Source organism: Hoplias malabaricus, chromosome 9, assembly GCF_029633855.1.
Source record: "Hoplias malabaricus isolate fHopMal1 chromosome 9, fHopMal1.hap1, whole genome shotgun sequence".
Lineage (NCBI taxonomy): Eukaryota > Metazoa > Chordata > Actinopteri > Characiformes > Erythrinidae > Hoplias > Hoplias malabaricus.
Genome location: NC_089808.1, coordinates 32,978,289 through 32,995,832, shown reverse-complemented (window position 1 = coordinate 32,995,832; position 17,544 = coordinate 32,978,289). Strand labels below are relative to the sequence as shown.

General features: G+C 40.8%; 1 protein-coding gene across 1 annotated transcript; it reads right to left on the bottom strand.

Annotated features, from left to right (window-relative positions):
* Positions 1 to 1,513: 1,513 nt before the first annotated feature.
* gpr78b (G protein-coupled receptor 78b) lies at positions 1,514 to 6,674 on the bottom strand. Its single transcript, XM_066681541.1, has 3 exons — positions 5,992 to 6,674; positions 4,066 to 4,179; positions 1,514 to 2,973 (listed from the first exon to the last, which is right to left on the bottom strand). Exons 1-3 carry the CDS (start codon positions 6,672 to 6,674, stop codon positions 2,736 to 2,738), a joined length of 1,035 nt encoding a protein of 344 aa, XP_066537638.1. The 3' UTR covers positions 1,514 to 2,735.
* Positions 6,675 to 17,544: the final 10,870 nt, after the last annotated feature.

Here is a 17,544-nt window from a genome sequence, read left to right as displayed (position 1 = left end):
TGGGGAAAAAGCTCGTAAAGTGCACAGTAGCCTCGTCTGTCTCTTCCAAGTGCCAGAACCGTTCAATTCCTGTGGTAAAAAGACACGTTAGACCATTCCCATGATTTTGAGGACTGTCTTCCAGTCCCTCTAATGGCTGACAGCTGCATTCGCGTTTAATTTAGCCACCAGGAAAATAGCTCAAACCAAAGGCAAAACACAAAGGCTGTTTTTCTCCCTACGAATTCTGTTAAATGACTTTGCAGGGTTTTTTTTTTACGTAAACGGGGTTTGAAGGACTGATGTGCAAGTACAAACCATTTCCCCCACTCAGTGTTTCTGTGGGGTATTTGCAGTGTGACGAACCATGGCAACAAAACAAAAATAATAAAAACAACAAGGCAAAACAGCGTGGAAACTAGCGAGGACTGTGGTGCAGTAAACCATCTTAAAAATCTGCTCACAAACTAGCAGCAGGTTCAAATGCCTTCGAGTTGCAAAGCCTTGACCAGCTGAAAAAATAATAATAATTTATCCATCCACTAAATGCAGCAATTGCCCAAGCCTTGAGAAAGAGTTTAAATAACACTCCAGCATGTATTTTCTCAAAACATTTGTCTAGTATTCTCTTGTTTAGTGACGCTGGCCCACCCCTGTGAAGTGTGAAGTGTGCTGTTAAAGTCATTACCGACCACAGAGTAGTAAACTGAAGTGAATTGTAAGTTCAGAATGATTCTATCCAACAGCAAACATTAAAATTAGTTAAACAAAATTACTCCCTTTCCTTATTGATTAAATTGTTCCACATTTGGATTCTAATTTTGCTCAAATGTGAGACGTAATTATCCTAATGTTTTTATACCAAGTATTTGCTTTACTACGTTCTGTTACTAAGTGAAAGGTAGGGATGGGCGGATAATACGAATATATAAGTAATTTCAATATGTGATTTTATTCACTATAAAATTAATATTAATTAATAAATTATAATTATGGTGGCGCAGCAGGTAGTGTCGCAGTCACACAGCTCCAGGGACATGGAGGTTGTGGGTTCGATTCCCGCTCCCGCTCGTGAGTAGTTGGTGTGTTCTCCCCGTGTCCGCGTGGGTTTCCTCCGGGTGCTCCGGTTTCCTCCCACAGTCCAAAAACACACGATGGTAGGTGGATTGGCGACTCAAAAGGTGTGTGTATGTGTGTGTCTATGTTGCCCTGTGAAGGACTGGCGCCCCCTCCAGGGTGTATGCCCGCCTTTCGCCCAATGTTTCCAGGTACCCCCCCGCGACCCTGAACTGGATAAGCGGTTACAGATAATGAATGAATGAATAAATAGCGTAAAATGAGTTTGAACTTCTCTTCCTTATCTTCTTCCTCCATGTGATTTAGTGTTATTTCACTCACATTTAACTCAAACTTTCATTCAAAATTCATAGCATTTTATTGGAATAATCAAGAATTGTTACCATTTGTGAAAGGAATCTTTTAGAAGTGTAGGCATTGGTATCTGTCTTGGTATCATTTAAAATTTTTGGTGTCAGTTCAAAACATATAATAAGTGAATTCCCTCAACCCAGATTGAAAACTGTGGCTCATGACTTTAGAACTCACATCAGAATATCTGTTTATATAAAACAGGTCATCAGCGTTTAACGTTCTCAATCTTTTTTTGTCCCTCTGGAAATGTCCTTGCAGTGAGAATGATCTCTTTCATATGTCAGTAGGCTAATAAGGTCCCTGCGGTCAGTTGAGATGGCATGGGTGTGATTACCCTTTTTATTTTATATTGGAAAAACTTCCTGAAATTTCTACTTTAGCTTTGACAGCTTCATTTGTATTCTAACTTATGACATGTATCACAAAACACTACATTTTCAACAAATCTGGCACAAATACAGTATAAAGCACTTAAATATGTCATTAGTTCAAAACACCTCTTCTACTGTGCAAAGTAGTCACATCGAAATCTCACGTTTTACCTATAAACACAACACGTGCACACAGTGTGCTGCTGTAACAAGAATCTAGTACATTCAGTTACAACAAGTTATAGGCTCTACTGATTTGGCTGTTTTTTTTTTTTTGTTTGTTTTTTTGTTTTTTTGCAACTAATAGCAAATATTTACTTGTAATTATAACAAAGTGCAGTATTATCCAGTGACTGAATGGCTCTGGAATGTATGAATTCATTAAGTTTAATAACGAGGTCCACTTGTAAAACAAATTAAATCACTAGGCCGTCTACCAGTAGAAACATAAATGGAAAATAACACATTTTTCCATTTAAAGAGGTCCACTGACACTATTTGCCATGTTACTATGTGCCGATGGCTTTAGTTCAAGGTAGTTTTCCAGAATTCCATTTTCACAGACAGCTTCTACTGAAATAACCCCTTGGAAAAAGGCTTATCTCACACTGCAAGGGTTGGCAGCGTCTGGCCGGGTTGTTATCCTGTTCTGATGTTTCTGATCTGTGTCTGTGTGTTTGATCTTGTGTATGTGTGTGTGTGTGTGGTCGCAAAAGGAGTACCTGACCAATTAGTCACGTATCCTTAGTCACGTACACTGCCCATGTTTACCACTGCTGTCTACATTGAATACGTCTGTGTGTCCATCATAGAGTCAGAACCGCCAGCTGTATCTAGGTGACCATCATTACCATAATACACTCACTCTCTCTCTCTCTCTCTCTCTCTCTCTCTCTCTCTCTCTCTCTCTCTCTCACTCAAGGCATTGGGATTTTCCAGTGTCTTCAGCTTCCATTAGCTGATCCTTTGAAGGGAATAGTCATTTTCTGTGTCCAGTGAACTGTTGTGTCCGGAGGATGGGTATAAGTCTCGTTTGAGTAGCCGGTTGGCCACTGTTACCAGGACCTTCCTGTACTGTTGCCGTAAAAGGGAGTATGCAAAGGGATCTGAAGCAGCCTTGCTGTAGGTCAAGCACTTGCTGGCAATGCCCCAGTACCGATTAATATCCACAAAGGGAAGAAGCTCTGTCAGCCTAGAATGTAAAGAAAGAGAGAACGTTTTAGAAGTGGTTTGGTGGTTTCAGTCTTGGTTTTGGAACTGAACTTAGGAAGAACAGATGGTTTATTAGAGAACCTTTTTTGACAACAAATATGGTCAATATATTTTCTCCCTAGAGGCATACAGTGAGTATTAATGGAATAAACATTTGAGAGTGGTTATTTACGGGCTGTTTAGTGTACTCTCATCAGTAACAGATAAGGCAACAAAAACAAAGGTTTTTATTTATTTATTTTACTTATAACAATGCATTTATTGTTAAATGCAACTGTTTTGAAATAAAACATTGAAGTCGCTACCTAATTTACCAGTTGGACCAAAAAAAAAAACCCTTATATCTCCAAAGTAATATGCTTTAAGTAGCAGGAAAGTAAGAGGACAGTTGTACACTTCTGTTGGTCCAGTCATAATAAAAATATCACACAGTGGTAAGAGCTGGAGTGTTCACATTTTCTCAAAACATAGTCAAGGATTTGTTCTAACAGTGGTCTTTTAAATGTATTTATTAAAGAGCCCTTGTCGTTTTAAATGTGTGTAAATCAGTGGCCATAACTCATAGAACCATCTGAATGCACAAATGGCTATTTTCACTTATTAGCACCCAACAATAATAGCTTCTGCTATTATTCTACATTTATTAATGTAACTTTCTATTTCATTCATTTAGTGATGTAGAGGAAGAGAGGATGCAGCATGTATTACAGCATTACAGGACCGTTAAAGGAAAGGGTGCCGCAGTGGATGGTAAACAGAGTTTTTCACACTTTCAGACTTGCTCGGTACAGCCTGAGTGTGTTAAATAATAGCGTCATCGTGCAAATCACCAGAGGAACAGAAACTATCTGTAAGCCTGTGTTATCGCCTCAGCTGCACATGGGCTATTCTTAGACTTTTATGATGCAGTTCACGTCACAACACCATTCAGTTCAATGGCTCCACAGAGAATCACCTTAATAAACTTATTTATAGTGATTCCTGCAGAATCGCTGTATTTTTGAGGCTATAACGTGCTGAGAGCAGAAGGGTGTAAGACTGTAAGACTGATGTGCTGTTTCATGTTGTTTACCTGGTTATGACGTATGGGGCGAAACAGATAATGAATGATCCAATGAAGATGCTGATTTTCTTGGTTGCACGCTGTTTCCTCCTCTTCTGCTCAGCAAGGCAGCGCTGCTTAACACTGCAAGAAACAACATGGAAAACTGGTTATATATATATATATATATATATATATATATAATGACCACTCCATTCTCTCAGCTCCACTGACCGTACAGGAGCACTTTGTAGTTCTGTAATTATCACGGTAGTGGTGCGTTAGTGTGTGGTAGTGCTAGTATGAGTGGATCAGACACAGCAGTGCTGCTGGAGTTTTTAAACACTGTGTCCACTGTTAGACCAACCTCACTGATCTGTTACTGCACAATTGGTGTTGGTCTTCCTCTAGTCCTTCATCAGTGGACACAGGACAATGTTGGCTGGATAGTTTATGTTTGCACACTACAAACTGAAGCAGCCCTGCTGTGTCTGATCCACTGGCGTCAGGACAACACACACTAACACACCACGGCCATGTCCGCAGAGAATGATCTACCACCCAAATCATACTTGCTATGTGGGGGCCTTGACCATTGAAACACAGGGTGGTAGGAGGCTAACAGTTTATGCAGAGCAAAAGATGGACTACAGTCTGTAATTGCAGAACTACAAAGTGTTCCTGTGTGGTCTGGGGAGCTGAGAGAATGGACCGTGAGTGTGGAAACTTACATGTAATGCATATACACTGTGTGGCCAAAGTCAAAGTAGACATCAAGGGTGTTAATTTGTCCCTCTGTGCTGCACTACCACCTTCAGGGAAGACTTTACAGCTAGTGTTGTAACAGTTCTGTGAGGATTTGATTGCTTTCAACATCAAGGGCATCAGTAAAGTACTAGTTTGAGTTTACGTCAACCCATAGGAAAGTATTCCCATTCCCATTGGATGGTGCTCCATCAGTCCACAGACCAGTTTTCGAGCTCATGTGTGGCTACTCCAGACCCTCCCATTCCATTTTATGATATTTTATGGAAATTACAGATAAGATGTGTGTACACAGCTGAACATTTGTGTCTACAGTGTTCACCCTGAAGACTTGAAAATACATGAGTGGTACATAAAAGCTCTGGAGCTGCGGTGTTCCGTCAGACGCCTCTCATAGGTAAATACACACTTCTAAATGTTTAAGTACTGTACTGCTCTTATGAATGCATGTCAAACAGTGGTGCTCGATTATTATGCACTACTTAGTGTTGTTGTATGCAGTTTGGGACGCAGCCTAAGAAGTACAAAGGAAAATCTCAGCTCTAGTATGCAAAAGTTTGGGCACCTGTGGTCAAATGGCATGTTATTTTGATTAAGTTCACATCCTCTAACACAACTGTGCACGTGTAAGGAATACTTTGTGTGTATTTGCTGGCTTTAACTTATTGAGAAAGCAATTTGTAGAGACATATCATTCTTAGGTTTGTTGTATTTCCCCCAGTATGTTATACTCTGTACATTAATAGCAACTCTGCACTGTACTGTGCAAAAGTGTATCAAACTCCGGTGTGTTTCCTGAGAATGTGTTAATGTTTTATGTAGAAAATCAACAACATGTATCATTTGACCAGAGGTGCCCAGTCTTGTGTGTGTAACATTGACATGAGAGTTGGCCTCAGTGAGTTCATGGGATAGTTCCACTGCTCCACAGTGGTCTAATAATTGGGGTCTTTCTACACCTTTAGTCTTGGCCTTGTGACTAGACTCAAAATAGACTCATTTTGACTGTCCCAGAGCACTGCCTGTCTATGAAGACGATAAAACATGTGTTTGAATGTATGTTTCAGTAAAAAACTCATTACAAGAGGTGTTTCCAAACTTTTGGAAGGGTCTCTGTGATCCAAGGTGTTCAAACTTTTTTTTTTTGCCTGCGCGACAGTGTGTGCGCAGCTTGACTGCAGCGTTAAATACCTCGGGTGGATGTCCACCAGCAAAAAGAGGGTCTGCATGGTGATGACGTCGATCCTCTTGCAGTGGAAGCGCGCGACCTGCAGCACCTTCAGGTAGGTGACGCAGAGGATGAGCAGCGACAGCAAGAAGCTCGCGGAGTGGAAGAGGAGCGTGAAGGCGGTGAAGTTGGTGCGCGCGCGCGCGCTCTGCTCGCCGTGCGCGCTCAGCTGCAACGTGCAGGACGCGTACACCCGGCTGTAGTCCAGCCACGAGCACAGCAGCGCCGCCAGCGAGAAGCTGAGCGCGTGCATCCACGCGTAGCCCACCAGCAGCAGCGCGTCCCGCCAGCGCATCTTGCTGCAGTAGCTGAGCGGGAAGACCACCGCCACCCAGCGGTCGATGCTCAGCGCCGCTGCGCTCAGCATGCTGTTCGCGGTCAGGAACGTGTCCATGAAGCTGACGGCGCGGCACAGCGGGTCGCCGAAGGGCTGCCGGCCCCTCACGATGCCCACGAGCGTGGAGGGCATGTTGAGCGCCGCCAGCAGGATGTTGCAGAAGGACAGGTTCATGGTGAAGATGCCCGCCACCTGCTTGCGGATCTCGCCGCTGTGCACGAAGCATAACAGCACGAGCAAGTTGGAGAGCAGCGACACGACCGCCACCACCACGAGGAAGAGCGCGAGCACGCCCTCCGCCAAGTCCATCTCTCAGTGCAGAAAAACAAGTCAAAGACAGGGACTAGTGCCGACGAGGAGTCATTCCTCAGCAGAGACGCTGTAGTCCAGGAGGAGAACACGCTGGAATATGTGAACAAGCAGAACCATTTATGACGCTGAACAGGACCACCGCTTTGAAAAAGTGGGTCAGGGTTTCCATCCTAGAGCAGAACCATGCACCCAGGCAGAGAACAGAAGCATGTGACGGGAGCTTCAAAAGAACTTGTGCATAACGTAGTTCCTCACGTAGTTAGAGCGTTTCCTCTGCGTTCTTTACGTGTTCGCGGATCTATCTACAACCGCCTTGATTAAAGAACCCTTGAAGAACCACAGGAAAGTCCGCTCTGCGAGTGCGGGCAGAGACGCTGTCCGAGGTGCTGAAGCGCGAGCGGCTCGCCGAACTCTCCAAACGCGTCGCGCTCATGTCCTCGCGCCTCTGCCTGCTGTCCTCGCGCTCCTGACGGACACTTTGCGGCTTGTGCGTTGAGGCAGGTGGCTGGTGCTGCGCGAGGTCCTCGCTCTGAAAGCACTGCGCTGAGAAAGGCGCGGGAGGCAGAGGCGCGCGCACAACGCCAGCGCGAGCTCAGCGGAACATGCGCACAAAGGACAAGCACTGTGGGGGGCCATGGAGCAGCCTGTTACACGCGCATAAAAGGAGGCGCCACCTCGAGATTCATTAGGAAGCATTCTTCCTTCAGCCGGTCAGTGAGGGCCGTGTGCGGGAGTTTAGTTCAGAACTCTCTATTTATCTCACAGACCAACAGAGTGGGATGCTCTGGAGCAGCTGCACATGAGTCTGAACTCATGAGTCAATGCCTAGGCTAGAGGAGAATTAAGCCCCTTAGCAGTACTGCTATATTTGTGGTCACTAAAGGTATAAACAGCATAAATGTTCTCCCCAGAGATACAGCAGTGGTCTGAATAAAAACCCTGGTGTATAAAGTCAACACAAAATAAAACCGTAAAATATACGTCAAAAATGTATATGACATTACAGTATTATTTTGGGCGTTCGTAAAAATTACGATTTGTGTACAGTATTTTCTGTTAAAAACAAAACATAAAATAGCAAACAAACATTGTTTTCCATACAATTAACACGTAAATATTGTCACAAATGAGAAAATGGAGACTAAATGAGTTCCCTAATGAGTCTCAGCTCCTCCCAGTCATTGGCCTCTTAACAATAACGTATTTCTTTACAGTAAAGAGATGTAAACATTTGTATTTTGGCTGAATATTCGTAACATATTCCTAACTCTTTTAAGTAGAAAAACTCCAAAATCAATGCAGTGCCGAAGTTTACATTGTGTGGCCTAATGAAAGGTTTTGAAGGTTCAGAAGTAACACCACAGTGGTACGACACTGTGTTTTTCTGAGAGCGTCTGCTGTATGCATATTGTCGCTGTCCAAAGAAAAAACATGTCTCAACAGTAGTAACTTCACAGGAGAAGGAAATAATTTCATAACTTTCAGCAGATTTTATTCCTAGTGATTTCTATTGTGAAAGACAGCTGCTCTGTTCAAAAGATGTAGAAAAGAGACATATACATGGTTTTTCTTCAGACAGTGACAATATGTTTACAGAATACTATCAGAACAATGGTGACAGTGCGGTACCTTTCATTGCCGCTGTGGCAGTAGTATCCCGACCTACTCTTCTAGCATTAATCCTAACCTCACTAATGTTTATAGCTGAATGCCATCAAATCCTCACTGCCATTTCCATCATCTGTTGTAGAGACTTTGCCAAATAGAGGCTGTCACTGCAACAAAGAGGGACATACTGTGTCTCTGTGAGCTTCTTTGGAATAGAGCATTATACGTTCAAACAGAATGGGATTCTTTTGTAGGAAATAAAAAAATTCAGTGGAAATCTCTTCAAAGACAAACATAAGAAACACAGCAGGGTTGGTGTGGAATGTTGATAATGCTGGTTGCAATTTGAATAAGTTCTTTAAGAGATGACCATTTTTAAAACTTAATTTACAGCCTTTTGCAGACAGTTACTCAGAGCAATGTACAACTCTAATCTGTTACAGACACAGGCACAGTTAAGGTTTACTGGTGTAATGAGGTGGTTACCTAGGCTGGGACGGCAACCCAACTCTTCTGTGACTGCAGAGGTACCCACTACACCACAGACAGCACTGTGTGGAAGTTGTAGGGAAGTGCAGAAAAAGTGTTAATAGTTTCTTTTTTTTGTCATTTAACAAAATGCAAATAAATGATCAAAAGAGCAATTTAAATCAAACCAGTATTTGGTGTGATCACCCTCACGGGCCTTGAAAATGGCACCACTTCTCCTAGGTAGACTTGTACACAGTGTTTGAAGGAACTCAGCAGGTAGGTTGTTGATCACAGAAGAAAAGAGTAAATAGATCTGTTTCCAGAGGTAAATTATTCAGAGCCACTTCAGAGAAATCATAGCCAGAGTCAGAGCTAAATTAGGAGCCTACCGAGAGCATTGAGTTATAGGTCATGGTTGATCTACCACTGGTGCTGCCATTTAGCATCCTGATTATAGCAGTGACATATGTACCAAAGTACGCACACACACACACACACACACACAGAGTAACTCATACTCCACAGCAGTCCCATAGCAACTCATAAAGACAGGTTTTGAGTTTATTTATAAAAATTTGCCGGGATGTCAGCTGTAAAACTCAGAGCCCACCTTTCATATAATTTCAGCTTAAACAATCATTAAGTAACATATTAAGCTTTTTAATACGCTGTTCAGACATGATATTAATAAGGCTATCTTGTTTGTACACTCATCAGGTCCAATTAATAAACTTTGCAGTGCTACAATTACAGACTGTAATTGACTACTACAACAGTAGGGTTGCAATCACACAGCTCCAGGGACCTGGAGGTTGTGGGTTTGATTGTGGGTCTGTGAGGAGTTGGTGTGTTCTCCCCGTGTCCGTGTGGGTTTCCTCCGGGTGCTCCGGTTTCCTCCCACGGTCCAAAAACACACGTTGGTAGGTGGATTGGTGACTCCAAAGTGTTCGTAGGAGTGTGTGTGTTGCCCTGCGAAGGACTGGCGCCCCCTCCAGGGTGTATTACTGCCTTGCGCCCAATGATTCCCCACCCCGACCCTGAACTGGATAAGCGGTTACAGATAATGAATGAATGAGTTTTAGTGCAACAATTTATTGTTGTTTATTTATTTATTTGTTTGTAACTCGTGTTTTTTAATGTTTTCGTTATTCACACATTCCTTTTGCAAGCTTCTTATATCTAATCACATAAACAGTATCCCCTGAAAGACTTATGGGAACATCTACGATTGTGGGTAACCACAGTTCTCTCTGGTTGTTTACATTCAGAAGCTAAGCATCTTTTAAGGTGGAACGGTGTGTTTGAGGGGAGAAATAACGACTGTTGTTTGTGCATGGCTGTAGTTGAACTTGTCTGTAAGTTTTTATTCACTGAATTACCACATAAACTCATTTGCTATTTGAGTTGTTTCATTCTGTAGCACTCTTGGTAATGCACTTAGCTGTCTCCTCTTAGTTTGGAGACATTTCCACCTTAAGTGATCCTAAACAGCAACAATAAGTCAATAGTACCCACCAATGGAGCGGGAATATTGCAATATCCTCATTTTGGTTCACGCTTTTTCAATGTTTGAAGTTCTTACCTTTGTCTACAGACACTCCACATGCCTCTGCCATGAGGAGAGAGAGAGAGAGAGAGAGAGAGAGAGAGAGAGAGAGAGAGAGAGAGAGAGAGAGAGAGAGAGAGAGAGAGAGAGAGAGAGAGAGAGAGAGAAAGCCCACCATACCTGACAGAGAGAGTTTTTTTCCTATCGTATACAGACACTGGGGCTTTGTAAACATATTAGACAAGTTTCCAGCAAGTAAACAAACCGGAGAGCAGCAAATGGTGAGCAAATCTTCTGAATTGTATAAAAAATTGTGAGATGTGGCCTTTATTTATTCTTTTGTGACATGCTAAGTGAGTCTGTGATGATACAGATGAATGAATGAATGATTTATTATGAATTTGTCCAGAGATTAAACAAATGAAGGGTGGTCTTTGACCTTTACCCAGTACTGAATATTACACTTAGAAAATGGTAATGAACATTTACCTTAGTTTTAGAGTTTTAGAGAAACATCCATTAAAAGTTCTTTAGGAACTGGAAGATTAATCTGTAGAATGGTTAATTGTTTGTTATCTGTGCTTCAGTGCCATGGAATGTAGTGTTTGGTCACACCGATGGCACAAATGTCTAATCAAAAAGGAGCAAAACATGGAGGCTGCAACTGTGCTTCTGAGGGTCATTATATAGGAGTGTGACAGGGTTTGTCCTACCTTAATCCGTAAGCGCCTATCCAATTCAGGGTCACGGTGGGTCCAGAGTCTACCTGGAATCATTGGGCACAAGGTGGGAATACACCCTGGAGGGGGCGCCAGTCCTTCACAGGGCAACCCACACACTCACACCTACGGACATTTTGAGTCGCCAATCCACCTACCAACGTGTGTTTTTGGACTGTGGGAGGAATCTATTGTAGTATGTGCAGTAGATTTGGCAATGTACATGAAAACAGAGTTTCTGATGTCATTCTGTGTCTGAATCACTCAGTGTCTGTGTCTGAATTGACTCAGGTCAATACAATAGTGAGAGATACTCGATGAATATTGATGGGTGATTCATGACTGAATTGTTTTTTTAAGAGAAGGCCTTTAGAGAGAATCAAACAAATACATTTTTTAGTACGACCTTATTCGAAGCTTTGTTGTAGCGTTCCTCCATGCTGGAATTTCACCTTGTTTTGGCTTTATCATCTACAGAATCTGTAGGAAAATTAACTTTCACAGCTCTAATCTGTTTCTTCAGAAGATCTACACGTGTCGTCATCAGTATAGTGTTTAGCTGATTTAAGTTCAATTTTAGTTCCTAAACATGAGTGTGAGTGAGTTACAAGCCACTTCCATGAGGTGTTTCATGTTTAAGGACTAAGAAGACGACCCGATGAAGCTAAAGGTTGTTACAGTGTTGGCTTTGTGAGTTTTTTGTACAAAAATACTTTTTTGAAGACTATGTTCTGAGAGTGCAGAACTATTTTTCCTTGACTTTAAAAACTAAGAAGAGAATTGTCAAAGTTGGATTTAATAATAGATAATCAATATTATATAATTGTGTATATATATTTGAATGATTATGTTAAATTCATATTAGTGACAGAATAGTTAATAGAAGTTACTATATAATCCATATCAGTTAAAAAAAAATAGGCGGCACAGTGGTACAGCAGGTAGTGTGTCAGGACCTAGAGGTTGTGGGGTCAAGTCCCGCTCCGGGTGACAGTCAGTGAGGAGTTTGTTGTGTTCTCCCTGTGTCCGCGTGGATTTCCTCCCACAGTTCAAAAACACACGTTGGTAGGTGGATTGGTGACTCAAAAGTGTCCGTAGGTGTGTGTGTGTCACCCTATGAAAGACTGGCGCCCCCTCCAGTGTGTGTTCCTGCCTTGCGCCCAGTGGTTCCAGGTAGGCTCCGGACCCACCGTGACCCTTTACTGGATAAGAGGTTACAATGAGATGAGTGAGTTAACAAAAATATAAGCTGTACTTATAGGTATATATTTAATTCACATTAAATATAATCCATAAACCTCAGTATTGGGCGGCATGGTGACGCAGCAGGTAGTGTCCCTGTTACACAACTCCAGGGTCCTGGGGTTGAGGGTTCAAGCTCCACTCCGGGTGACTGTCTGTGAGGAGTTTGCTGTGTTCTTCCCTTGTCTACATGGGTTTCCTCTGGGTGCTCCGGTTTCCTCTCACAGTCCAAAAACACATGTTGGTAGGTGGATTAGTGACTCAAAACTGTGTGTGAGTGAATAACTGAGTGTTTGTCCCTAATTATAAAGTATATATTTTATAATACATGTTAGATAATAATAGTGGCACCCAGAAGAAACCCTCACAGACACAGGGAGAACACACCAAACACTGTCCTCACTGACAGTGACGCGAAGCAGTGTTTGAACCCACAACCCAGATCCCTGGAACTGTGGGATGAGCCATCCTTCATTTTATTAATAACTATTTAATACTTTTACATTAATAAATGCATTGAGAAAGGTTAGAGAATCAGGATTAAACAGAAGTGTTCAGATCAAACAGAGGCAGGATTTGTGAGATAAACCGATGACTAACCACTTCTCAGCACAGCACTCCTATTCAGAAGGAGCTGGAAATTTGCATATGAAACAAGCCCCTCTTCCTTAGACTCTGCCACAGTGTTGTTAATTGAGGCCTCTTGGATGGTGACAGAAATGTATGTCCTATGGGGTTATGATGCTACTTTATGTGTTATGTTTTCATCATTAGAAATATGAGACTGGGCTCGGCACAAAATCTAAAAATAGGTTTTAGATTTCAAAATATTCTTTAGGTGCAGCCAATAAAGAAGTCCAGGCATCGGTATGGTGTCATTTACACACGAGACAATGGAAATAAACCATAATATGAACTTATAAATCAATAATTATTTGTAAATCTATTGCACAATGATATAGGGCCATATGCCAAAAGAGAGTGAATTAACCCTTAAGGCACCATGTCAGTAATTTGTTTTTCCAAAGATAAACATGTGGAAAACATTTATGTACACGTATTATGCATATATCACCACAAACAGCAGGCATTTATGACATAACCTCTGGTTCCAGCATCATAGAATGACTAAGCATCAGTGAGTAATCCAGCTAGAAACAAATACAAGCTCAGTTTTTTGGCTGAAGTCAGGAAAGGGTTAATATACAGTCATGATGCACTTATAAGAACAATCAGACAAACTTTCATGGAACCATCCAGGGAAGAGGAAGCATCAGGGGGTAAAAATGACTCAAAATCAACTCTGTATTTGGTACAATATCTGAATGAAAAAAAATGCATTTGTAAATGTAATTGACCAAGGTTCTAAAACATGATGTGAAATGACCTTGAGCAGCATTGGATTTAATACAGTCAGGTCACCGCTTTACTCTACTTCAGCTGCACCTGTAAACTCCACTCCTAATCTGCAATATACTGCAGTGTTACTTGTATAATGTTCAGACGAGATTTGGTTTAATTGATTTAGAATTGATTTAACCAATGTTTATGAACCCAATTTAGAGCAGAACCACAATCTACACTATTTATATCACACACATTAAAACTGAAAGTTCAGGAGGGATCGGGTGAACAGAATTGATTTCACTGCCTTAGCAACTCAAGGAGATTGCATTAAATAAAAGTAATTTCAGACAGAGCAATTACACACTAATCTTATGCAAGTGTCTACTGGAGATTACTGTTTTAGATCTATTCATAGCCCTAGGAAAGTATGTGAGCACATTCTTTGAATGTGTTTTTTTAAAGGTAGGCATGACTGATTCTCTTTTAACAGCCACAATAACAGTGCGCCACACATATAATTATGAGTAGTACAAAGAAACATTTAACTGTGTCCAGCGAAGTTCAGATTTAAAGCAACACTTGGGCCAAAAATCACATTTCCACTCTTCTCAAATGTAGTTGATTAACTGATGCAAAATCAAGTGCTGTGTCTGAAATTTGATTGCTTAGTTTTGCACTAACGTACACTCCCTCACCTCTCATCACAATCCGTCTTGTCTAAGAGTTTTTCCCCTAGGCATGTTAAGCCATTCGGTGCTGTTGTTTTTGTTGAGGCCAAGACTTTAAAACTTTTGCATTTTCAATTTTTTTTTTAACTCTCAGTGCACATTTATCAACAGGTGTCATAAATTTTTATAAACTCCACACATTTTACATCACGCATCTGTTAAGTCAGTAGGGCATCTACTTTTTGTCCACATCAGAGGTCCTTTTTTTAAATTAATTAGAGACTCTTAAATTAATTAGAGAATCTTTGTTATATCAAAAATTTAGTTTTATATTTACTTTACATAAACTAGATGTTTCTGTTTGACCAACTTCCTGATTCTGAATATTTTAATGTATCTGTGGCCGTACCTAAGATATTACCTTTAAAAGTGACATTCAGAATTGTATTCAACTAACACTTTTTGTACAATTCTGTGGATATTTCCTCACTATTTGCTAGCTCTCCAGTCTGTTTGCAACCTGTCTAATGTATTTACAAAGCCTCAGTATCAGTATCAAAAAAAGTGTCTCTGTCCCAAACGCTATAAAGCATTAACCAAGATGAAGATATTCCTGCACAAGAGGTGGGTAATATTTGAATGTTGAAACCAGATATGGGAGGGCACTCGGTGCTTGAAAGTAAACACTTACCATGTAGCACAGAATGTGATACAAAACTAAATAACTTGAGTTGCGATTAAGTTCCTGTGGTTATTCAGGCAATGAATAAAAACATTGTAGATGTTCTGTTTAAGCCTGTGTCTTTTTCACTCTGGATAAAATGGAAAACTCCAAGCAATTCAGACTTCAACGGAATATGAAAAACAACATCGGAAGAAACAGTTGACCTTTGCAAGTCTGGTTCTACCATAAGAGCATCTTCCAAACAACAAATTGTACAACAAGCAAATATAAAATTATTTGATCACGGATGTAATTTATTACATAAAATTAAAATTTTAAGCCTCACTGGATTTAGTATTACTGAGCTTACTCTGCAAATCACAAGGGTGTGAAGCATGTGTGGGATCATTTTAGCCTGCATGATTTGCACAATGCTAATTTGCATGGTCTAAGAATTCATTACCTTTTAGCAACAAGCCTCATAGGTTCAGTGTAAAAATGATAAAAGCATACTTAATATGTTTTGATTGATTATTAATATCATTAACAACAAAGATAATTGTAAAAATGGTCAAGGAGAAAATAGTGAAAATTAGATTTCTGCCTGAACTTCACTTCAAAGCAGTTATTGTGCACACTTTATGTTATGGAGCTGTTAATGAGCAACTAGCACAGGTTTGCCAGCCTTTCATAAGATGTGCTGTAGCTGTGTATGTATAGCTATTTGTCAACATGATGCCTAGTCATATTGTTACTATGTACTTCTAAACTGCATGTGGCTAAACAACAGCTCATGCAGGGAAAGGCAATGGTGTAACTGTGGATTTGTACACATGTCTTTGTCCAACGTATGTGTGACATAGAGAATGGGAGCCATCTCCCAAACACTGACACCACAGTTTGACACGAGAAAGGTCTGCATGTTCCATTTTTAGAATTAAAGTAATTAAAGTCGATCTCTTCCTGAAGACATATTAAACATTGTAACAAGTGTTAAAAGCACACAATAGCCCTGTTGTTCCCCCTTGCGTTTGGTGACAAGTACTGTGGGAGGTGTTGTTGTGAACTGAAGCTGCTGAACACAGCGCTGTTTGGCAAACAGACAGCGTGAAATGGCTGCCGTGCCGTGAGACATCTCCCAGCTGGCGCAGGTACGTTCAAAGAGTTATTGTGAGTCATGTCGCCATGGAAACACTGAGTCTTGTAAGGTATTGTCCTTCGATGAAATGGCAGAGGATTAAAATAACTTCTCAGATAGCATAGCGCTACTAACTGCAACGTTCACTCCTCTCAGGTTTGTTAATGGCAAATATTCAGTGGTTTATGATCACCATGTATGGCCAAACAAAAACAAAGGCTAGAGAGCAAAAAAAATAAAGGAAGTGTGCACTTGTAACTGTGGGCATGTGCTTGTTTTTATATTATCAGGACAAAAATGCTCAGACTTTGTAGAAAAACCTAAGAAAATAGGGCTACCGTAAAGATTAAAATATTATATCATCACCATTAGATAAACAGATAAACAGAACATGTTTGAGGGAACGGAGGGAACCTAACACTCTTGCTCCAGAAATAAAATCTACAGGTGTTTCCTGTACAGGTGTACAAAGCAGAAAATGCAACCAACTTTTTAGACTGGCAAGAAATGATATACACAAAGGCTGCTGTCTGACCTTTGCACAAGACGGAAATAAACTCTCTGCAAGGAGAACGCTGTATATCAATTATTTCCAGAAATGCCGGCAAGGTCTCTGGACCCATGCTTATATCAGATGTTCCAAAAGAATGTTTGCTGTGATCAGATGAGTCCATGTTTCATATTACTTTCAGGAAAAACTGTTAGCAGACTCTCTGTGCCAACATCCGTCATGGTATGGGAAGCATCAGTGTCTTGATTATATGTGAATGCACTACTGATATACTGGGGTTTTGAGAGAAACTTCTAGGTGAGTCCATGGTTATTTCAGCAAGACAGTGCCAGGCCTCATTCTGCACTCACAAACAACAGTGTGGGTTTGTAGACAGAGTGAGTGTTCTTGACTGACCTGTCTGTAGTCCAGATCTGTCTCCTATGGTGGCTGCTGACCACAAACTGTAGCTGAACTTTGTATCAAGTACAAACGTGAAAAATTCCACTTGCAAAATCAGTTTCCAAATGATTAAAAGAGTAATTAAAAGGAAAAGTAATTTACCGGTGATGTAACGTACCCAATTATTTTTAAGACATGTAGCAGGTGACAAGTTTTAAATTTCCGTTTTCAATATTTACAAAATGCAGTTAAGTTTGTCAGTGAAAACATTGGATATATTGGTGATTATATACAGTGGAACCTCTACCTACGAACTTGATCCGTTCCGTGACCCGGTTCGTGAGTGGAAAAGTTCGTTTCTCGAGTCAATTTTCCCCATTTAAAAAATGGAAAAGCAATTAATGTGTTCCAGCCCCCACCCCGAAAGTCACCCTTTTTGTACTGATATATGTTTACAACACTCTCAAATTAGTAAAAAAATACATGTAGCATTACTAAAAATAAAAAACAAATACAGTGGTAACAGTAATAAAAAAGAAATAAAAAAGTTTTAAGAATCTGATAGAGTGTGT